Source organism: Equus caballus, unplaced genomic scaffold (genome assembly GCF_041296265.1).
Source record: "Equus caballus isolate H_3958 breed thoroughbred unplaced genomic scaffold, TB-T2T haplotype2-0000491, whole genome shotgun sequence".
NCBI classification, from domain to species: Eukaryota; Metazoa; Chordata; class Mammalia; order Perissodactyla; family Equidae; genus Equus; species Equus caballus.
The window spans coordinates 16,169-39,117 of NW_027221895.1; the positions used below are offsets into that span (position 1 = coordinate 16,169).

A 22,949-nucleotide genomic window follows, 5' to 3' on the forward strand; every position below is an offset into this window, starting at 1 on the left:
ACATGGGAGTCACTGTAGAAAACACTGACGTCTTTGCTGTAACAATTATTGATGAAAGTGTATGTGCAGACACCATATTACACAAATTCAGATGTGATTACCTTGTTGTCAACACCAGTGTTAATCAGCAGGAAATGAGGTCCAGGGAGCTGTCGCCCAGAGTCACAGGCTGTGCCTGCGGTCAGTCCCAAGCCGATCTCTACCTATCCTGTGATCTTCCTGGTACTGGAACATGTACATTTCAGATTCACATCATTTTTCCGGTTTATTGTTGATCATTCCTATGACTTGGGGATGCTTTCTGTGTTCTAGGATATCAAGTGATAACATTCTGTGCTGTGTGTTTGTTACTTGATTTTTGACTTTAAAATGTGTCATTGGGTTATAACATACATTCAGAGAATTGCGTGAATATGAAGTATGCAGCTGCACGAGTGTCACCTATGTCTTGTGGACAGGTTTCTGGAACCCCTCTCCCTGGCCCGATGGGTGAATCTAGCCCACAAACTGCATAGGCGTTAAGTCAGTCCGATAACACCCACGCTGTGCTGCGCAGGAGCCGTGCAGGCCGTCTTCAGCCTGTGTCACACGACCTTGCGTCCCCACGTCTCATGACTGAAGACGCCAGTTGCACCTCTGCAGAGCAGGAAGAGGTGAAGGGCAGCTCGCTCTCACCCTCCCCCGCTGCATTGCTTAGAGATTGTGGGAATAGTTAACGACCCTGGTCCTCGTCTCCCTCCACACGTAGATAACGTCAGCGTCTCTGAACTTGTTTGATGTGTGACTGAAGATGCTTGTTTATGTCACCCAGATGCACTGTATCCTTTGTGACATAGATGAAATCTAGTGGCAAGTTTTTTCCCTCTTCTCCTCTTCCCTGCACGTACACTGTTGGTAAAAGAGACAGAAGCTGCCCTTCACCTCACACCCTCGGAGCAGTCCCATCAGAGCACCCTGTGGAACTGGTTCTCGGGGTCCCACTCCTCACCCCGAGTATTGAATGAACTCCATCACTAATATCACCTGCAGCTTTCTCTCAGTTGACACTATGCAACCTGTGTACCACCTCCCGGGGCAGGATGTAGAATATTTCCCATGCCTCCACCCCTTGTGCCCCTCCCTTGTCACAACCCTCCTCCTGGGAAATGGCTATGCTGAGGTCTACCACCAGAGATAGAAGTAGGATCCTAGTGGGTGGTCTTTTCTGTCCTGCTCTTTCACTCATCATGATGTCTGGGAGAGTCACACTGTTGCTGCAGGTGGCAGGAGCTTATTGCTTTTTGTTGCTGTGTAGTATTCCATCATGTGAATATACTCAAGTTACTTATCTATCCTATTTGATGGAAAGTTGAGTTGTTTCCAGTTCTCCACTATTGTGAGTAGACTGGCGATGAACATTCCCATAAGAGTCATCTGGCAGATGTGTGCAGCCACGTGTCATGGAATAAACCCTGGGTGGAATTGCTCAGTCAGAGGAAACCAAACCATATGTTTACCTTTGGGAGGTCATGGGCAAAGCACTTCCAACAAGGTCCTCACAACTATGACTCCCGCCAGCAGCAAATGAGAGTCCCTGCTGCTTCATCTTCCCAGTGACACAGTTGTCACTGTCCTTGCCATTCTGCTATCAGCATTTAGGAACCTCCTCCAAACTGTCCAGTGTTCCTCTGCAGAGTCAGTGTGCCCTCCTGTGGCTCGCACAGCATCTTCTCCATCTCTGCCACAGCTCTTGCCATCTCTGGTGGAGCTTTGCTTCCTCTGTGTCTCCCCTCATTAGAATCTAACTCCCCAGGGGCAAGGGCGGTGCTTTCTTCTTCTTCTTGATATTCCAGGAGCTTACACAGGGCCAGGGACACAGTCCTGGCTCAATCAGAGTTTGATTCAATGAGTAAATGAATGAGTGGATGAATGAATGAATCAGTCAATTAATCAATATTCTGAAGAAATTAAAACCTACTTACCTGGCGGGACATGGTGCACATTTTATATAAACAACTAAGCTCTTAGGGCCACGCGAACCTCTCTCCAGAGCTGTACACACAGGGAGAATTTTTGGCCTGAAATTCAGAGAGCGCTCAGGGATGGGGAGAAGCTTTCATCTCCAAGGCCTCATTTGCACTGGGCCTGCAGCACAGAGGAGCAGGACTCGGTGCCAGGATGGGGCTGCCCAGGCTGTGCTGAGCTTGGATAGTGTGGATCCGCTTTGCAAAGCCCACCTCTTCCCCTCGAGCGACCGGATCCCCAGGATCCCAGGAAACAGCATGTGCACGCCCTTCCGTTTCTCAGTCGCTGCCGAGACCAGCAGGCTCCTCCGTGTGCCGGCTTGGTGGGCTACAAAGGCTACGCCCACCCTGGCCCCACCTCTGAGTTCAGGGATTCCCAGCCGTGACCTCGGGGTCTAGACGCACGTGCCCAGAGGAGAATGATCATGGAGATGCAGTTTTGGTCTCCTCTAATAGACAGGTCTGCCTGTCTATTATGTATAATTTATTATATTTTTATATATATAATATATAAATTATATAAATATAATTTATATAATTTATATAATATATATAATTTATAATATATAGTAAAATATAATAATTTATATATAATATAAAGGCTGCCATTTGTATAATGGGAGATTGAGAGTGCCCTGCTGTGTTACAATAACCTGAGAGCCTGTGGAGACAATTCTAACCACCAACAATTCAAAGGCAAAGCCCATCGTTCAGGAAAACATTTGGTTTTCATTGAACTTCTGCATTGTGATTACCCCAGTGGACTGATATCTGCGACTTTTGTTATGAGCTGTTTAGGAGCATTTTGACATGTAGGGGGTGCTGCCGAATGGAAAACAAATGTTCAAAGAGATGAGCACTGAGAAAAGCAGAGTTCTGAGAGAGAGACCGTGGGCACTGGCATGAACGTCATTCTAGTCTCACCAGGGTTTCTTCAAGTCACACCAGCCTGGAGGTGAGAAGAGGCAGAATTCTTACTGCATTTATCTAAGGGTTTACTGCATTGTCTCTACTGGCTCCTGAGGGCACAAGACTCAGCCCTTTACTTCCAGGTGGCCCCTAGGACTGTCACATGTACAACTTGAGCCAACATCCTTGGCCTCCGTTGTGCCCCACTTCCCCTGGCCCTGCCCTCAGCCCCATCTCCCTGAAGCAGTGATCAAGGAAACGGCAGAAGTGCCCGATGCCCAGGGCTGAGCTCTGGCAGCATGCCCTGGGACAGGTGACCACAACCAGCCTGCCTGCTTTCCCAATGTCCCCTGGGAGTTTTAGTGAAGACAGCAGCTGTCAATTCAGCCTGAAATGTCTATCACAGTGGCATACTCTCATGCTTACTTCCCCTGTTCCCCCAAGGAAAGACGGTCCTGTGTGGCTGTCCTCATTTCTCCAGGCTGCTGGACCATTTCTGCCAGGCAAATTCCCAGCTTTGTGTTACAGGAGGAGAGGATGGGATGGGGACGGCAGGAGAGAGGCCAGCGAGAGAGGCGAAGCTTCCTCCCGAAGTCCATTGACGCGATTTGTGTCCCAAAAAGAAGGTCTGGACTTCCTGTGGGTCTGCTTGTGGCTTTTGAACCATGCTTCTTGAACGTCACCCCAGCTGTGGCCTGAGTAGGCCCCATTCCAGTCCCCTCTTCTCCTAGGACTCAGACGTGAACAAATGTAAACGCGAGGCAGCCTCAGTCCTCAGAACAGCCCGTCCTCTTGGGTGACCCAGGCCCCCCGAGCAGACCTGCAGCCTGAAGGGCTGTCTCTTCTCCAGGATGAGTTCCATGCAGGAGGCTGCCCGCCTGTCTGCCCACCCAGGTCACTGCCCCCAGGGAGCAAGGCTGGGGGTTAAGCTGGTACGGGAGTAAATGGCCAAGAAGGGCTTCCTCCAGCAGCTCTTCCCATCCCCTCAGGCTGGGTCCTGCAGCAAGGGGCAGCGGACACACCCCAGGAAGGCCGGAGTCACTGTCCCCAGTGACAAATGTAAGCAATCAAAGCTCACCCCCTAGTCAATTATTCAGATAAATCTGAACAACATCAGATGGCCCATAAAGGTCTGTTTGTTTCATTTTACCCCAATTAGACTAGATTTATGGCACTTGGATTCATAGGTGCACACATCCATCAGTGTCGGGGAACATCTACATGTGGCTGACCAGGAGTGAAATTGTGGTGTTTGAAAGATGTTTCCAAGTCAGTGACGTCCTACTTTCCAGAAATAGTTAATGACAGGAAACAGTGCTAATTAGTGGTAATGAGGGCAAAACGCAAGACTTCAATTACATAACATCCTATAAATTCTGTATGCGTTTCTATCATCTTCCTGTTTCTCACTCTGTCTCTCACTCTCTAGCTACATAACTAATAAATGTAAAAATGATAGAAAACACACCAAAATATTCTCACTGGTTATTTTGGGTTGCTGGAATTGTTGGTGACTTTTCTTTGCTTATTGAAATTTTTTGCAGTTTCAAATTTTTCTTCACTTTTATATAGTTAGCCTTTGTTGTGTAACAAACTACTCTAAAACTTAGTTACTCAAAACAAAAAACAAGAAATATTATTTCTGACAAGTCTGTGGGTCCGTGGGGCTGGTCCCTGGATCCAGGCCTGCTTGTTGGGTCTCTGCGGTCAGCTGAAATGGAGCTTTAAGTTTAATATATTTCATCTTCAATGATTTAAGCAGTATTTTTAATCACTTTAATGGTATTTTAAAAATCACTATTGTGTTCGGATCCCCTCTAAAACTGATTCAGGATATATTCTTATCACATTCTCACAAAACATTTGGTAGTGGCCTAGATTTATTACTATTTTGTAACAATTCTAGTCACATTGGAATCCTGCAAAAGATGTTTCAATAAGCTAATATTTAGAAATATTTAAGACTGTCCCTCTGTTAGGAGAAAATGTCGTCAATCACGGCAATATTCTCATTTGAAAACAAGATAAGCAGAGAAATGCACTTTACAAATAGTATAGATAATTTGTCTTTCTTGAAAGCCAGGAATGTAAAATTATAATAATTTCTGATTTTGATATATATAAAACATTGAAAATTAAAATAATGTTTATTAATACATCTCATCTTTGTCTTTCAATATATTTTCAGCTACTTCCACGTCATAGGAAATTTAGCATTAACAATTCTTGCAGCGGATGTAGGATTGAACACTTTTCCCTTTCGCCCAGGAATTCTGTAGTCTCCAGGCGTGTCCTGTGTCCCCAGCTCCCTCCCGGGAAGGCCCAACATCTTGCACATCCTTTCACGAGGGCACCTGTGTGTCTGAATCTGTGCACGATTCCTCCCACAAACCTCACAAGCCTGTGACACAGCACAGCGGGCTGTGATCGCCCCATGAGCCCCATAAAGGGCGATCCTGTGCACAATAGGCCTCAGGAACACACGCCCTGAGGGAGTAGAGAACAAGCCCCAGGAACAGTCCAGACCATGCAGCTCTGTGCGCATGACCGAAGGAGAGTGTCAGAGGAGGCACACAGGCCCCTGCTGGGCCGGAAGCGGGCAGGGAGCATCCTCTTCCCGAGGGAGCGGCACGTCGATCCTGGGGACAGGAAGCTCTTGTCTCACTGCGGCCAGGAACCAGCATCCATGGGCAGCACACCCAGCACCACACCCTGGTCTCTGGGGCCCCGGTCAGAACAAGGCGGTGGTGGGCACCCTGTGCCCCCGGCCGGGGAGCAAGCTGGCTACCGCTAAGCAGGGACTCCTAAGCCGAGGCACAGCAGCTCAGTGGTCACACTGTTCAGTCCCTTAATTTCTGAAGTTCAAATGGAATGGGCACCGTATCACAGGCCTTGATGAGAGTGGATTATGATAACAAGAAGTACAGGTCAAAGTGCAACACGCGGTGCGCATCCTCTGTGCTGCTAATGAATGAGGAGAATTTAAAAGAAAAGAAAATACCCTTCACAAAAGGGTACAAAATCAAAATAAATAAAATCCTTACATAAACATCTAAACAAGTAAAGACAAATCTGTATCAGAAAACTACCAAATGCTGTGGAAAGCTAGCAATGAAAACCTACCTAATAGGAGACGTATTTCACTTCCATGATCAGTAGACTCAGTATAATGAAGATGTCAGCTCGTCCCGACTGGACCTATAGAGTCAACACAACCCCAGTCAATGTCCCAGTCAGACACTTTGTAGATATCTACAAACCGTTTCTGCACCTGGAATATCCTGCACAACACTGAAGAGCAAAGTTGAGTAAGCCGCACTTCCCCGTTCCAGGATTTAGAAAGGTACAGGGAGTGTGATGCTGGGGTAAGAATGTGCCAGGAGATAAATAGAAAAGAATACAGAGTCCACAGATAGACTAACAAACATGGGCAACTGATCTTTGTCAAAAGATCAGAGGCAATTTGATGGAGAAAAGTTAGTCTTTTAAACAAATGGTGATGGCACAATCGGGTGACCATATGGAAAAAACTTAACAAAGATGCCAACTTTTCACATGACACAAATATTCACAAAAATTGTTCATGGATGTAAACATAAACTGCGAAACTATCAAAATTCTAGAACTAGCAAAGGAGAAGATATGACCTGAGTTTTCATAATGACCTTTTATCTTCAACATTGAAAGAACGAGTCTTCAATGAAAAATCCAGTTAAGGTGGACTTTGTTAGAATTAACATTTTCTACTCTGTGACAATCACTATTAAGAGAAGAAAAAGACCAACCCTAGACTGTGGGAAATCTTTGGAAGAAGCCTATCTAAGAAAGGGCTTGTATTAAAATATACAAAGCATCATAAATTCAACAATAAGAAAACAAACATTCCAATGAAAAATGGTTAAAGATCTGAACAGACACCTCGCTCATGAAGGTGTAAGCATACAATAAGCATGCAAGAAGATGCTCAAAATCACTTATCATTAGAGAGAAGCAAGTTGAAACAAAGTGAGACGCCTCGACACACAAATAGACGAGATCAATTCATGGCTGGGGGGTAGGACAGCACAGACTCTCTGTCGTCACTGCTGCCCATGCCGAGTGGTGCAGCCACTGTGGAAGACACTTGGGCACTTTCTTACAGAGCTAAACATCATCTTAACACGTGATCCCTCAACCATCTTCCTAGGTATTTACACAATGTTTTCAAATAGAACGTCAACAAAAAAGCCAGCACACGTATATAGACTGCACCTCATTTATACAGGCAGGGAACTTGAATGAACAAAGATATCCTTCCATAAATGAAAGGACACCCAAATGAGGTACATCCATGCAATGTAATGCTATCAGGTGCCAACACTGAAAGAGCTATCAAGATGAAAACACATGGAGGAATCTCAAATTCACCTTTCTAACAGAAAGAAGCATCTGTGAAGGCCAGGTAGAGTACGGTCTCATTGATATGGCATTCTGCAAACACAAAGCTATCAATTTGATCCACAGATCAGCTTCCCAGAGCTGTGCAGGGCTGGGGTCGGGGGAGAGGGATGAAGAGGTCAGGAAATCCGTGGGATGCTTTAATGGCGGATACTTGCCTCTCTGCCTTTGACAAAATCCCCAGATTTTTACAGTGGAAAGAGCAAATCTTGACTTACACAAATTAGTAAAATGATTTAGGTGGGTGGATCCTTGGATGGAATGCAGATGAGATTAGAGAGTCTAACCGTATTGAGAATGGAAGAAACAAACTCACTGCAAGTGGTGGGGGAAGTGGTGCTGAGCTAAGGACCTTTGGAAATGACTGGAATCTGTACAACTACAGGAAAAGACACCGAGCAAGCAGAGAGCCCTGCTTGATAAAGTTCTTTCTCAACAGTTACTGGTTAATAACTGTGAGGCCCCTATGCATCTAGACCGGGATTGGAGAAAGGACTGAGTGGTCGTCAGACGGCAGGAGCCAGGGTTCCACTACTGCAGGGGCAGGTTTCGGGGAGGGCAGGGCGCGGGCTGGAGGGCTCCATGTGGCCATTCGCTCGACTGAGAAGCCGTGCTCGGAACTGACGTTGACCTTAATCTAAACATGGCTGTTTCCATATAGACACATATACAGCAGACAGTGTACACATGGTAAGGTCAGCACACCAGCCTAACTTAAGCATCCTGCCACCGAGAGGGCCAAGAAGCAAGGACACACCGGAGCAACCAGCACACTGAGCTCACAGATGCACGTTTTTAATGCCATGGTCTCATACAAGGAGCCAGTGCTCCTTGAGGAAAAGGCTGATTCCAGGCTGAGGCTGAGAAGGCGCAAGACAATGCTGCAGAATCCTGTAGAAAAGTAAGGAGGCGTTATATCCCCAACTAAAATACACAGGCGCCATAGTTTTCCATCACATTGATGTCGTAAGAATATTTAAGCATTAAAACCTACCCGGCGGTGTAGTGGCTGAGTCAAATGCTTCATTTCGGCTGCCCAGAATTCACAGGTTCAAATCCTAGGCGCAGACTTATGCCCTGTCCATCAAGCCATGCTGTGGTAGGTGTCCCACAGACAAAAGAGAGGAAGATTGCCACACATGTGAGGGACGCTGGAGGCAGAAAGAGGCAGCGGAGCTCCGTCGGGACAAGGAGCGGTCTCATGCCCGCCAGCGTGGCTCTGAGAGTTTGAGAAAGAGGCCCCTTCAGAATCAGTGGGGGCATCAGTTGGACATTTGTTTAGTTAAGAAAATGGTCTGTTCAGCTCAAACACTTCAAAATCAGAGCGATGTGCATGGAGCAAAGGTAGTTGGTGTTGGTTTCTGGCCCGTGTGCGCTCACGCCCCCATCCATTCGCTGAGTGACTGAGCTTCTCCACGTGAGCCGCAGCGGCTCCTGGGCCCTTTGCACTTCAGGTTCCCATACAATGCACAGGTTAGCATGGGATCTCTGTGCCTCCTTCCAGCTCCGTCTGCCTCATTGCTACATTCACATAAGGACACATTCCACTAGGGAACTATTGTTGCTGTCGTTAGGACACGAAAAACGCATCCTGGGCCCTCCTGAGAGGTGCTGCCGGGCCTCACATGCCTCCTGGATGCAGGGTTCAGTGTGGTTGGCATGCCCTCTGTGGGCCATGGTCACACCAAGCCCGTGCTCAGCAGCTTTTCTCACATCCCGGTCCCAGGCCACAGGGCGAGGAAGGGGCAGCAGGCCAGCAGGCCCTGGGGCCTGAACCACTCAGCAGGTCAGCACTCCCGTTTGAATCCACGCTTGGGGTGAACACCAGGGAACAAGCACCCTAGGCTCCCCTGGGCTCCTGAGGTGTTTCGGGTGCCCCTTCCCTGCCCCCTTGCTCCATACCCCATGCACTGGGAGCCCTTCCACCCAGGACATCAGGAGGCTTAGCCCCTCCAGCCTGGCTATGGGAACCCCGAAGCCTCGTGGTCGTGCCCTCGTGGCAGGGAGCCTCTCTTTTTTCTGGAAATGAACTCCAGTCGTGCTGGCTGAGGGCTCCAGCCCTGTTTGTTTGAGGTTCCATCCGTCGCCCAGGCTGCATGCCTGCTGTTCTCTGAGACGGGGCCCCGTTTTCCTTAACGTGCCCTGTTGTTCACCACAAGCTCTCTGGGCCTCCAACTCCTGCCCGCTCCAGGCTGTGTACTGTCTGCTCCCACCCCTCACACCCCTGTTACTGGGCTCTACCTTCTGCTGGGAAGCCCACCAGTTGGCTTTGACTGGTCTGTGGACACTCAGCACTGCCCTGGCCTCTGTTCACCTCTGTTTCCATCACGGTGGACACCCAGCTCTGTGTGACAACCTCACATCCTTCCAGCCATCCTCAGCTCCCAGGAGTCCTGGTCCAGCTCCTTCTTTCACACCTCCTACCATCCAGGATGCTTTTAAACAGCCTCTGAGTACCACAGACAAGCTGCCACTCCCCCAGGCCATCTGCTCTGATGCTAGCCTAGGTCCCTGCATCTCGGCTGCTTCCAGGAGGAGGTGCCTCCTGGGCAAGGCCCTGAGTGACCACCTTAGTGTAGTCATGCTCAGAAACTCAAAACCAGGTCCTGCTTCCTGTGAGCTCGTGAAGATTTTGGAGACATGGTCGGAGAGCTGACGCTGACTTCCTAAATCTGCTCCCAGGCCATTCCAAAATGTCTGCTCCTGAGAGAAGGCCCGAGTACCCAGCAGTTGTCCCCTGCAATGGGGTGGGATGGCACTCATGGCACGAGAACTGCGGGGAGCAGGGACGTCTCCCATGGTCTGTTTCACTCTCTTGGCAAAAAGACCACAGACCAGTGAACAGTTCTGATGATGAAACTTTGCCCAGTTCTGACTCCCACTCTCTGTGGTCAGGAGCAGCCTTGGGGGGATGCTTGTTAAGAAACAGCTAGTGAGACTACACGGCAGAACTTTGTGTCACTGAAGAACGTCGTAAAGTCTCACACCAGGACCATTTAACTGTGTGACGCTATTCTTCTCTGGCACAAAATGTGCCCCCAATCCAACAAGATTCCAGTTGCTCCTTCGTTTCTGGGCCTGATCGTGGGTGGGATAGAAGGAAATTCATGACTTCAGCCTCTAATCTGGTAGGACAATCAGGCACACACTGAGCTCTCTCTGTCTCTCACGGCCAAGGGAGGGGGACCAACTCAGAACTGACCTGGGCCCTGGTCACATCGAGGACAACAGGTTCCCTGCGTCAAGATGGAGTCCCTGGCTAAGCCATCTGTCTGAGGGGGCGGAGATGCGGTGGGCAGGCATTCTAGGTGCGGGCAAGAAGAGCGGAGGTGAGGGAGCAAGAGAGCCCATGCATGTTTGAGGAGGACAGGCCAGATGGTGTGGGTGACAACGGCCAATTACTCCTCCTTTCTGTGCTTCCTCTACGTTATTAAAAACCTGGGATATTACCCACAACACTCCAAATTATTCTGAGGGCAAAATGAGTGGATACGCACAAAGACTCTTAACCTAGACCTCTTGCCTTCCCCGGCCCTGCTCAGCCCTGGGTCCTGGCGCTTCTCTTGCTCTTGGAGGTAAAGGATGGTCTGCCGTGTAGCCAGTCACGTTCTTGGATGGCTGTGCCCTGTCAGGGAGGCCGTGGGCAACCAGGATGTGTGCTCCGTCCCTGCCGCAGCCTGAAGGCCATGCTGGCAGAGGCCAGGCCCCCTGTGTGTCTGAGGGCCACTGGCAGCCTCCATCCAGAGGGGAGAGCTCTGAACCGCTAAACAAGTCATCTGGGTCTTGCTGTGACTGGGTGTTTCCGTGGGAGCACGTTCACAATACTCGGCGGTGACCCCTGAGCTGCTGATCACCGGGTGGGGACTCTGGGTGAACTCAGTGCAGTGGCTCTTGTCCACCCATACTGCCAGCCCTTCAGGATTTAAACAGGCAAGGCCGTGTCCATGGATGCCCAGAGATCATAGTTGGGTGGCATTCTCCTGGAGGACATCCCTACACCTGCCCCTCTCAGCCTCAGCTTTCAAAGCCCCCAACAGAAATGGCTCACACAGCCCAGGAGGTAACCACAGCACAAGACTGCGGATGAGAGCACAGCCATCCCAGGGGCAAAGGTCTATGGGCTCGGGCCCAGCCGGAACGTAGGACAAGTCAGGAATAACATGACTCAGGGTGTGACGGACGGATCTCCTAGACCAAGGACGTCAGCACCACACAGACCCGGAAGTCACCTTGGTCAGCAAGGGACCGAGTGGGGGTTTTGTATGGCCAGGTACATGGACCCTTATCCCGCCTGTCAGAACCCATCCTGGTCCATCAGGCCAGCCAGGGAGGAGTGGCTGTGAGGCACCTGAGGGAGGGTGGGGCCTTGAGGGGACTTCTGACTTGACAAGAGTGAAGAAGGAAGTGCAGGGGCTGGGGTCCTGGGTCACAGGGAGCAGGAGGGTGTCGGGAACGGGGCCCAGCTGGAGCCTGGACGGCTGCACCACAAGTGTTCCCCTGGAGAGGAGACGAGCAGGGAGAGGACTTCGGAGCTGGGGACAAGTTCCCAGCAGGATTCCAGGCCAGGGAAAGGGTGAGCATGGAGCCCCAGGGGGACACTGAGGAGGGGAGGTCCTGCCTGCCCAAAGTCCCTGCACAAATGACCTTCCCCTGGCCTTGTCCTCTCCACACGCACGGTTTGATCTCCTTACGTGTTTTCCCCACTTAGAGCTGATGCGTTTCCAGTGGCTGAACTAGAAAACTACAAGTTCCCAACATGGGGTCCAGAGACACGTCCACAAGAGACGCAGGAAATGTTTCCTCTCCCTCCAGAGTGTGGATGGGCAGCCCCACCCCTGGGGCACAGATTGGGCCTGGCAAGTGGTGGCTTTAGGGCCCCCCACATTTCCGTGGTGGATGCTCGGCCTGAGAAAACACCTCGTCCTCCCATCTCAGGGGTCTGAGGGGCTGTCTCTGCTCCTGGCCCAGCTTCACGATGCTGACACGGACCTGTCCTCTGAGGAGGGGCACTTGGGGGTCTCCTTCAGCAGCCAGGGAGGGGCTGCACCTTCCCCCCTCTCCCACACACAATAATCGGATGACTGCAAAATGTCTTACTCCAGTGAGGAATCTGAGAGTCTGGACAGCGTTTAAATTAGCAAAGAATGTGAAAGAACCACCACTCCCAGGCTCTAAGAGAAACAGGACTTTAATACAACAGTCTGCAAATCTGGCATGAACTATTTACAAGCAGTGATTCTCACCCCTACAGAGATGGAAATTGGCCTCAGGAAGGGGTGGCAGGCGGTGGGGCCCTTGCACCCTGAGTGCCCCAGCTGGCTTCCCAGTGCTAAGGAAGAGGACATACGACCACGGGACACTCACTCCCTCCTCAGCTTCATGATGGCCGTGCTCTCTGGGCCTGGAGAGATTTGCTGGCCAACTACGAAGGGGGCTCCAGAAGGAAGGACAGGATGTAGCTACAGGACAGAGTGGCACCTGTGAGCCTCCCACAATCCACAGCCCAGGTGTCCCTCCCAGCATCTGCCCAGCAGCTGGAGTCCAGGTGCCCTAGCCATAGCCATGGGACAAGTCAGGGCTGACAAGGGAGCCATGGACTCAGGCTCTCCGGACTGGCCAGAAGGGAGAGTCCACCTGTTCCTCCCCATCTCCTGGCTGGCCTCACCTCTCATCCTCACTGAGCTGCTCCATGTCCCAGAACCAGGACCTGAATAGCTCCTGGGGCTCTAGGTTGTAATTCTCTGCAGCCTCCTGGAGCTGAACAATCTCAATCATCACGCTGTGTTCCTGGGACCAGAGAAAGGAGACGATGCCGACAGAGCCTGCTGGGGATGCTGCAGGGTCTTCAGGGGGTGAGGAGTGGGGCAGGGGACTTGTCCTGGGTCCTTGCTCGCATGGGACCCTCCTTCCCTCCAATTCCATGCAGGTCCTACCTGTTCTCAGAGATGGGTATAAGCCCCTCCTGCACAAAGTTTCGCTTGATGCCCACCGCAGCCCCCACCCCCCTACTGGATGGGTCTCCTGATTCTCTGTCATCCAACACTCTCAATAAATGTAAGACACAGGGGGTGGAGCCCATGAGAGTTCTGCCCAGGGGTGTCTCTGGTTTCAACACCCCTCTCCTCCCTGACATGGAAGGCCACAGCTGCTCACCTTTTTCTTTTTCTCGTGGTTGATCTCATTGCCCTGGAAGGCAGACAGCAAAAGTCCATCAGAACGAGCCCCCTAGCTATGACAAGCCCCCGGGTGCACCCCTTCTCATGGTGCCCAGCTCCAGGTCCAGGAGGGGGCTGGGCATGACAGAAAACAGGACTTGGACCCAGGCCAGGCTCTGGGCTCCAGAGAAGGGGGGATATGGGGGCCGACACTCAAGGACCCTGTAGCCCAAGCCTCTCTGATGACAGACAGGGAGGCTGAGTCCTCAGGCAGGAAGGGACAGCTCCAGCAATGTGCTGCCTGACTTGGAGGCCGACTTCTCTCTCGCCTCCAACAAAACCCATGCGGCTCTGCAGGCGGGCAGCTCTGCTGCTTCGCCAGCCTGGGGACCCGGGACCGGCTCCACGTGGAACCTTCGTTCCCTCATGCCTAAGAGGGGCACACTGTCCCAGCCCACAGGGGAGCCTGGGAGGCTGTCATGACAGGAAGTTACCACATTCTGACCACTCAGGTCTTGGTGCTGTGACTGTGTCTTCCCAAGTCCCAAGCTGGTCACCCCCTTCTGGCACCCAGGCTCACTCACATTTACATAATCCTCCATGGCAGTGTCGAGCATGATCAGGTCAGTTAGCATGCTGCCCAGGAAGGGGACGATGCCCTGTGCCATTGGGATTAGATGGGATGAGCCCCTGGTCTCAGGTGTCCCCATGACCCTCCCCTGAAAACTCCTCATGCTCAGCCTCCTGGCCCAGCCCGGGGTCCCCACACGGAGCAGCCTCAAATCCTTTATAGCCGGACCTCAATCCCCACCCCTCACCCTCCAAGAACACCAGACTCCTCCTGGTCACCTCCCAGGGCCTGCTTTTGGCTGGTCACAGGGCCTTTAATCCTTGGCCCCTCCACTCTCCCGACCCACCCTGCTGCAGCTCCCCAGGCCCTCCTCCTGGTCACTTCTAAGGGCGGGTGTCAGGCTCTGCGGCAACAGGAGGAGGGCTGCAGGAGGAAGGCCCCCTCTCTGGATTGGAGCCCCCAGCTGGGAGGGCAGAGTCCCCTCCTCTGACCTTGGAGCCCCTCCCCACAGGCGCACTCACCTTCTGCTGCTGCCTCTTCCGGCCTCTCTGCAGGGTCCTCAGCAGGGTGGCAAACTTGGAGGGCTGCTTCTGCCAGGACTGAGGACAGGGTCAAGGAGGCCATCCTCCCCTCACCCCACTTCTCCTCAGCCCCTCTGACCTCAGCCCTGGACGTCTGAACCAAGTCAGCTGGTACCCATGCTACTCCATCCTCCAGAACACTCTGATTCTAGAACAATCCTAGCTCCAACACTCTCGCTGTGTGACCTTGGGCCGAACGCCTGTCCTCCTTGAGTCAGCCTCCTCGTCTGGAAAGTGTGACAACTCCCCCTACCTCGCAGGGGCTCCTGAGGACTCAGCGTCAGTCTACATGGTTCTGGCTCTCACCCCAACCAGCGTGAAAGGGTGGGGCGGGGCTGAGAGGACACTTCGGTTTCTCTTTCATGTGAAGCCTATGAGGTCCACTCAGGAAAGATCCACTGAGCACCACCAGTTTCCTGGACACTTCCCATAAGCCACCTGGGCACCAGTTACTGCTGACTAGGACCCAGGTGAGTGTTCCTGACAGGGACAGACTAGCAGGGACCGTGGTAGGGCCAGTGGGGAGTCACACATGCACAAACATCTGTCATGCTCCAGCCATTCAGACTCAAGGCTGGGCAGCCCATTTGTCCACCTGGCCTGGGGGAATGCCTGGCAGTGCCCATCCCGAGGGCAGGCAGGGAGCCCTCCTCGTGGAGAAGTGGTGAAGACAGAAGGAGCAGTGGGGGCCTGGCTTCCTAAAGACACACTGAGCTGGTTCAGGGAAGAAACATACGCCCGTCCAACCCATCCATGCAACAGCCTGGAAGAATCTAAGTGCTGACAGCGTGGACCAAAATGGAAGGCAGCCCCTGCTCAACCGGCCAGCTCGGCATCCCCTCCGGGATCAGCCCAGACACCCCCACTTCCTGCCATGACCGGGGCTTCCCACCCCACAAACACCTCCCCCACCTGCCCATGGACCAAACATACCCCATCTTCCTGTTCATCCAGGGAAGACTGGAATTGTACACAGAAACTCCAAGTGAGAAATGACCGTCCACATCCTGCCCCGTCCCCCTTCCCCACACCCCGCCTCTCCCTCCACATGCCAGCCTCCACTCTACCTTGATGAGCAGCTCCCAGCTAAGGGAGTTGTCCTCATCACAGAGCTTTTTAAATTTTCGGCAGCTCTTCCTGAGGGGGGAAAGGAGGAAGGAGAAACTCAGGAACAATGGGGCAGGGGTCATAAGTGCAAGTCCCTTCTCGATGAGAATCTGGAAAATCCAAACTGCCCGAATGAGGATTTTCGTGGGGGTCCTCTGAGCACTGACGTCACCATGGGACTGCAGAGGGGGCTCTCATGTTGGTCACCTGGGGCTGCCACTGCCCTTTCTGTGCAGCAGCAGTATTTTGACCAGTTTGGTTTCCGACTGGGCACAGAGTTCTGTTGCTGTATGGCAAATACTTGAAAATCTCCACTTTGGTTCAACCTACTATGTGACAGCCAGGGAACCTGATTCCTGAAGCAGAACTGGGGGCCTAAGTTGCCAGTGAGGATCAGGGACACTGCACACCCAGCCAGGCCCTGTGCCCAGGGCTTACTGCCACCCAGGAAGCTCCAGCCGATGAGAGGGCAATGGCAGACACGTGGGAGCTCCCTCCTCCCCCTGGTCCTCCTGCGGAGAGGCCTCCCCACCTGGACACTTTCCCCCAGGTCTTCTTCAGTCTGTGTATGGGCACGCTCTGCAGAGCCGAGAGGACTGCGTGCAGGGAGGAGATGTTCCTCAAGGCTCGGCACTCCTGAGGAGGGAGAGGAGGAGCTGGGAGGGGGAGCAGGAGCCCTGTCTGCTCTGGCTTCAGTCCCCCTCCCTTCCACTCTTCCCTCCTGAGTGGGACAGATGACCAGGGTGCCAGGGTGGGCACAGGTGGACCAAAGAGTAACACTTCCGGGAGGAGGAATTTCGCTCAAAGTAGGAAGGAGCCAGGGAGGAAGTGAGCATCCCACCACTGGGACATGCGAGTCAAGGTCAGTGTGCCCTTGACAGGAAGGACCTAGCGACTGTGCAGGGGCTTAGAGTGCAGCCTTCAGTCCTGAGAGCTGATCAAGGAGAAGGGGCAGTTCCACGGCTCTGGAGAGGGTCTCCCCCCGCATACCCTGGCCACCTCGATCCACCGCTCCAGAACCTTGGCCCTGCCCCGGGCCGTCACGTTTGGGTCCCCAAGGCAGGACGTCATGACGCACTTTACTACTCTGTTGAACTGCACCACTGTGGCCCAGACGGTGGGTGCCACGTTCTCATGTCCGGGCCGGTTTCTTTTGCCCCAGGTGGAGCCCAGACACTCAGAGGGCTCGACGTTCTTGAACACTTCCTGGGGAGGAGGGGGAGTGTCACTAAGCCCTGCCACAGCCCAGCTGAGTGTCCAAGCAGGAGTCACCGGTCTAAGGAGGGGCTCAGGAAGCTGAGGATGTGTTCTCAGCGTGGTGGGAGCCCCTCGCTTTCATTGTTCTTCCACTGAGAGCACCCAGCACAGGAGGACCCGGGACTCCAGACTGGTGGGGAAAGGACAGGAGCATTTACACACAGCCCACCCCCACAAACTGCAAGCTCCAGAGGGCTGCTCCGCTTGGCTCCTCCCAAGGGGGCAGCTCCCTGCATCCTGAGCATCCTTGGTCCCAGGCCCCATTCCGCTGCACATTCCCCTGTGCCAGCTACACCCACGGGCTTTGGCAGGTTGTCTCCCTTTTAGTGAAGTACACGACTGGTGCATCACAAATGCTGAGGCTGCTGAGCATCCCGAGCAGATGGCTGGGCCGCCTGAGTTCCTGGCTGCACACAGTGAGTTCTCCTCCCCGACCTCTCGGGCCAGGCCCCACCAAGCTTCCTCTGTGTTCTACTTCACTCCATGTGCTCAGCCCCTCTGTCCAGCAGGTCCTCTTGGTCCCCATCTCTACAGTGTGAGGGTGGAACACGAAGGCTGGGGAGTTGCCCAGATCCCATGGTTGGGAAGTGGTGGAGCTGGGATTGGGACCCAGGTCACAGGAGCCGCCACAGGGAAAAGCAGGTCTGGGCCAGCTGATGGCATAGGGGTGGCCTGCCCCACCCCGCCCTGAGAGCCCGGGTGCTCACCACGTCAATGGCCGTCAGCTGTTCTGCCACGTCCCTTGGGGAGAAGGCCATGAGGCTAGGCTTCCCATCGGGCTGCTTCTTCCCGGTCACTCGACAGGGGTGGGAAGCCTCTGGAACCGGAGCTGATTCTGCGGCTGTTACTGGAGCCTGAGGTGGAAATCCCAGCAGACCCCTTGGTCCCATTGAGTCCAGTTCAGGACCTGGCACTTGGGCTGGGGCTGCTGATGGCACTCGCTCGGGGTCTGGAGCAGCTGAGGGCGCTGCTGCCGGTTCCAGCGCTAGAAGTGATGGCAGAAATAGAACTGGAGTTCCGTCCAGCTCCAGATGTGGCCCCTTTTCTGCCTCTGCACCTGGCAGAAGTGCTGGAGCTGGGGCAGGAGCTGGAGAAAGAGAAAGGGTCAGCTACATAAGTTGCTTTCCATGTGCCTTTCCCCAAACAGGAAAGATCCCACTGTCTTTAAATGAATCCCCAGTTGTGACCCACCCACTGGGGTAGTCTTCCAAGCCTACGGTCTCCCTTACCCTCTGTCTCCAACTCAGTGGCCTGGAAAAGGTCCACCTGGATGAGAAGAGGGGTGGCCTGGTGCTTCAGGACTGAGCCAGGCAAGAGGTCCTGGAGATACGCCAACGTCAGGTTGATCCTGGAGTGGCGCAGCATCTGCCACATATCCTGGGAGTTCTCCTGAGGCCGGGGGCCCCAGATGGGAGAGAGGGCACTGGGGAGAGGCATGTGTGAAGAGAGTCACAGGCCTGGCCTGCTGTTCCACACTGTGTTCCCACAGCACCTTCTCTGTGCCTGAGCCCCAGAGGGTGGACCAGCCACTCCAATCCCTGGGTGGCTGTCCTTGCACTGGAAGGCCTGGTCATCAGCCAATCTAACAGAGAGCCTGTGTGAGTCTGGTCTTCCACCTGACACTCTTTTCCCAAAGGGCCTGGACATAGCCTGCCCCATCCTCCACGCTCGAGCATCAGGACTGAGGTTGGAGGCAGATTTGTGACCAGGCTGCTCACCACCTACTGTTCTGGGCCCCAGTGGCGGTGCTTAGGAGAGGTGCATGTGCAGAGGGCAGGGAGAGGGAGAGGGAACTGTGGAAGCGAGGAGTCTCTCAGTGGCCGACTCAGCCCAGCCTCTCCTCTGCTTCCCATGGCGGGACTGGCACCCCATGAACAGGTCTCTTTGATTCATTTCCTCCTGTAGGGAAGACCGCAGACCTCAGGCCTCCCACAGAAACCCCAAGAGGTGTGAGATCCAGGGTCTGCCAGTCCATCCATAGCCACAGTCCCCATGGTCTCCTAGCCCCTTCTGTGGACACAGGAGGCCCTCCCTCTGGACCCAACACCACTCATGGTCTTAGTTGGTCCTTGAAGTCTGTCATCGTGGTCTGACTAGGAGAGGATGCGTCCATATCTAGAGGAGGCCAAGAGGGTGTGACATCTAACGTCCTCTGGGCATCAATACTCATGATGCCCAGAAGTGAGCTTCTAGCTCTCAGGCTAGAATTGAGCCCCAGGGATAGTGTCTGCTTCCTTCATTGGACATCCTTAGTGTGTAGGAAAGGGTATGAATGTAGTACGAGCTTAACATATAGTATTGAATGAATGAACCCCATCCAGAGCCTTCCCAGAATTCTGAGTGGGCCTGCGCCTCCTCTGCTGCCCACAGAGACCACTGCTCTGGCCGCACCGAAGACAAGGACCAGGATCAGCTAGATGGACTCGCTAAATTGTCTTGCCAATAGGAAAACAGTTTGCTTTCATGTACTTTTCCACACTCAGGAAGGCCACAGGCCAGCGAGGGGAGAGGCAGGGAGTCTCCTCACTGGGGACGGAAGCTGTAAGCGTGAGGACACGCAGCATGAGCAGCAGCCCCTTCTGTGGAGTCCGGCACCAGGCAAGCGTCTGCCGTGCTTTCTCCCATGATTTCCTTCAGTGACCCTGTGAGGTTCATCCTCTTACCACCCCACTATTCGGATGAGCAAGGTGACGCTCAGAGAGTTGTGGGGACGTTCCCAAGGCACACGTTTATTAGGTGGGAGACTCCTGCTGTGCTGTGGAGGGGTGGGCACTCACCTCTGGAGCAGCTGGTCCAGGACCTGTGGGGTCGGGTAGAAGGCCTGGTACACACACGGGAAGGTGGTGACGGAGATGGATATGCCGTGGAAAGATGGTTGCAGGCAGCCTACCACCTTCTGCACTGCGCCTGCCTTGAGGGTCAGCATCGTGCGGGCCTCAGCCATGGACAGGGTGGGTTCCTTCGCATACCACGTGGAGAAGGAGGGACACAGAGTCAGTGGAGTCACCATGAACCACCAGGGGCATCAGGGTCTGGAGCTCAGACCAGAACCTCCCAGCACCTCAGGAAGTTGTGCAAGAGGGACGAGAGTCCGCCTTGAAAATGGTTTTGGACTTAAAAGTACAATTTGATTTTTAGGGGAATGACAAACACTCAGTACCTTCAAGGCATTCTGTGACCTGAGGAACAATTGTACCTCTGTGCATTAAGAGCCTGAGGTAAGAGCACTATCCCAGGGAGTCACCAATGAACATCCCCACCACAGACAGGAGCAAAGAGATGATTAGTGACCTTCCGCCAATCTGCGGTTCTATGTCATGGCAGACCTGGAAAACTTAGAGTCTATTCGGACACGCTTAAAATGTGCCCTGCAGTGTTGGCTCAAATGGCAACAGAATTGGGTCATGTCAAGGTCCAACAGCATCGAAAGGCTGAATCACTGTGCAAAATGTCCTCCTCTGTGGAATATGATGAAGTCACTTAAGGCCTCAGCTCCTGACCTGAGCGGCCTACAATGAGTTGCCGTGTTCTGTGCAATGACAAGTAGCAGAGAAATGTATAGGATCCTGTAATCCCACCGCCATCCTCTTTATGTGTAAATCAGCCCAGCAAGTGTGATGATTCGTGAGGCTTGGAGCAGGTCTGCATGGACAGTGGCCTGAGTGCTACACAGCATCACAGCCGGGTAGTTACATCAGTCAAAACAGGAGCAAAATGCTCAGGTCCTCATGGCCTCGTGAAAAGTGATAAGAACATTAAACATTTCCTCTATGATTCCAAGAAACGTGAAGAGTGTCTTTCCACCCTACCCCACAGCTGGCTCGGGAGGAGAGGAGGCCCAGACTCCTTCAGGAGCAAGGCCGTAGGACACTCCGTTGGGAAAGCCCTGTGAGGGCCCCAGGGGTGTGCTCAGATTCAGACCTGGGTTCCAGGCCCACGCTGAACATCTTGGGGGGGTGGGGGTAAAGACCTTCTGCTCCTGCTCTCACCTCAGACCGGCACAGGATGCTGCTGGTGGCCTGCTGCTCCTGCCCCTTGACTAGGGAGGGAGAGAAGTCGAACCCAACACATAACTCTTCAAACATCTCCTGAGTGGAGTTCTGGAAAGACAATGCCCGGCAGACGGGCCAGGAGGCATCAGGAGCCTGCTGGACATCGCCATAGGGGGACACCCCCATGAGAATTTCTGTTCCCTAGTTCAGGCACACAGGGACATCTGCACAGACATCTGACCAGGGAGGGAACTAGATGAAACTTCTAAGGCTCGGGATTAACACAAGGGCAGAGGAGCTTGATCCCCAGCACCCACCTGCTCAGCTTGCCAGCCTGGGGTATGAATATCACAGACTCACCAGTTTTACAGCACGTAACAAACTGCTCTGATTCGAAGTGTTTTGTGAGATGACAAGGTGCAGAGAAATGTATAGAATCCTGTAATCCACGCCCATGCTCTTTGTGTGTAATCAGCCTAGCAAGTGTGATGATTTGTGAGGCTTGGAGCAGGTCTGCAAGGACAGTGGCGCTGAGTGCTACAGCTTCCCAGCCGGGAAGTTACATCAATCAAAACAGGAGCAAAATGCTAAGGTCCTCATGGCCTCGTGAGAAGTGACAACAACAGTAAACCTTTCCTCTACGATTCCAAGAAACATGTGGAGAGTGTCTTTCCACCCGAGCCCTCAGCTGGCTGGGGAGGAGAGGAGGCCCAGACTCCTTTGGGAGTAAGGCCGTAGGACACTCAGTGGGAAAGCCCTGTGAGGGCACCAGGGGTGTGCTCAGATTCGGACCTGGGTTCCAGGCCCAACCTGAACATCTTGGGGTGGTGGGCGGGGAGACCCTCTGCTCCTGCTCTCACCTCAGACCGGCACAGGATGCTGCTGGCGGCCTGCTGCTCCTGCCCCTTGACTAGGGAGGGAGAGAAGTCGAACCCATCATGTAGCTCTTCAAAGATCTCCTGCGTGGAGTTCTGGAAAGACAGTGCCCGGCAGATGGGCCAGGAGGCATCAGGGGCCTGCCTGCACATCGCCACAGGGGGACACCCCCATGAGGAATTCTGTTCCCTAATTCAGGCACAGAGGGACGTCTGCACAGACATCTGACCAGGGAGGGAACTAGATGAAACTTCTACGGCTCAGGATTAACACAAGGGCAGAGCAGCTTGATCCCAGCACCCAGCTGCTCAGGCTGCCAGCCAAGCCCCGGGGTATCAATATGACAGACTCACCTGGCTGACAGCACATAACACTCTCCTCCTGCCCAGGAAGGACCCACTCCTCACCTGCTGCCTTCCCGCACAGCGCCCACGCGTACACACACACACCGACACTCACACACAAACCCTCACACAAGGTGCAAGGGCTATGGGGCTGCTCAGGTGGGATCCGAGTTGTGTCCTGCCCTACAGTGGGCTGCCCTGGGCTGCCCCACATTACCTTTGGGTACCTCCTGCCAAATTGGCCATGAGGCTTGATCCGATGTCCACAACAACACAACAGTCTCACACTCTGGGCTTTCCTGAGCCTAGAGCCTCTGAAAACTGGTACACAACAAGTAAACATGTTGTACTCTGAAGTTTCTCCAGTCAAATGAACTGGCTAGGGGTCTGTCTCTAGAATTAACTGCCTGGTTACCAGAGTTCTAAATCTGTTGGGGTCTATCGCCAAGGAAGTGAGGTCACTTTTTCAAGATTCCATTACCTGGGCTGCTTCCTGTACTCGGACCTACCCAAACCACCCCCATGTCTTCTTCTTAACTCTACATGAGGAGCTTTCACAGCCCCAGCCACAGCTCCCTGGGAATGTGATGAGGGTCCCAGCTTTGAGGAGGCAGAGCAGAATTCAGACCTCCTTTATCTTACCAGTTCTCTGTCCTGGAAAACTCATTGTGCCTCTCAGGGCCTCCCCAGTCTCCAAACCTTCACAAGGGGAATCCG

General features: G+C 53.2%; 1 protein-coding gene across 8 annotated transcripts in view; it reads right to left on the bottom strand.

Moving 5' to 3' along the window:
- LOC138922144 (ral guanine nucleotide dissociation stimulator-like) overlaps positions 1–22,949 on the bottom strand; it is a 37,730-nt gene that overhangs the window by 10,272 nt on the left and 4,509 nt on the right. For 3 of the 8 annotated variants that reach the window (XM_070258980.1, XM_070258979.1, XM_070258982.1), the window contains 14 exons: positions 21,873–21,983; positions 21,010–21,120; positions 19,798–19,979; positions 18,250–18,443; positions 17,728–18,107; positions 16,754–16,969; positions 16,296–16,399; positions 15,724–15,793; positions 15,590–15,616; positions 14,597–14,674; positions 14,089–14,163; positions 13,503–13,535; positions 13,015–13,136; positions 12,520–12,808 (listed from right to left, as the gene is read on the bottom strand). In XM_070258980.1, the coding sequence (XP_070115081.1) occupies positions 12,772–12,808; positions 13,015–13,136; positions 13,503–13,535; positions 14,089–14,163; positions 14,597–14,674; positions 15,590–15,616; positions 15,724–15,793; positions 16,296–16,399; positions 16,754–16,969; positions 17,728–18,107; positions 18,250–18,443; positions 19,798–19,979; positions 21,010–21,105 (1,614 nt within the window). In that variant the 5' untranslated portion in view covers positions 21,106–21,120; positions 21,873–21,983 and the 3' untranslated portion in view covers positions 12,520–12,771. Of the gene's footprint in view, positions 1–12,519; positions 12,809–13,014; positions 13,137–13,502; positions 13,536–14,088; positions 14,164–14,596; positions 14,675–15,589; positions 15,617–15,723; positions 15,794–16,295; positions 16,400–16,753; positions 16,970–17,727; positions 18,108–18,249; positions 18,444–19,797; positions 19,980–21,009; positions 21,121–21,872; positions 21,984–22,449; positions 22,720–22,949 lie in introns of those variants that run through there. The other 5 variants (XM_070258977.1, XM_070258976.1, XM_070258978.1 and 2 more) reach the window with 5 other exon arrangements.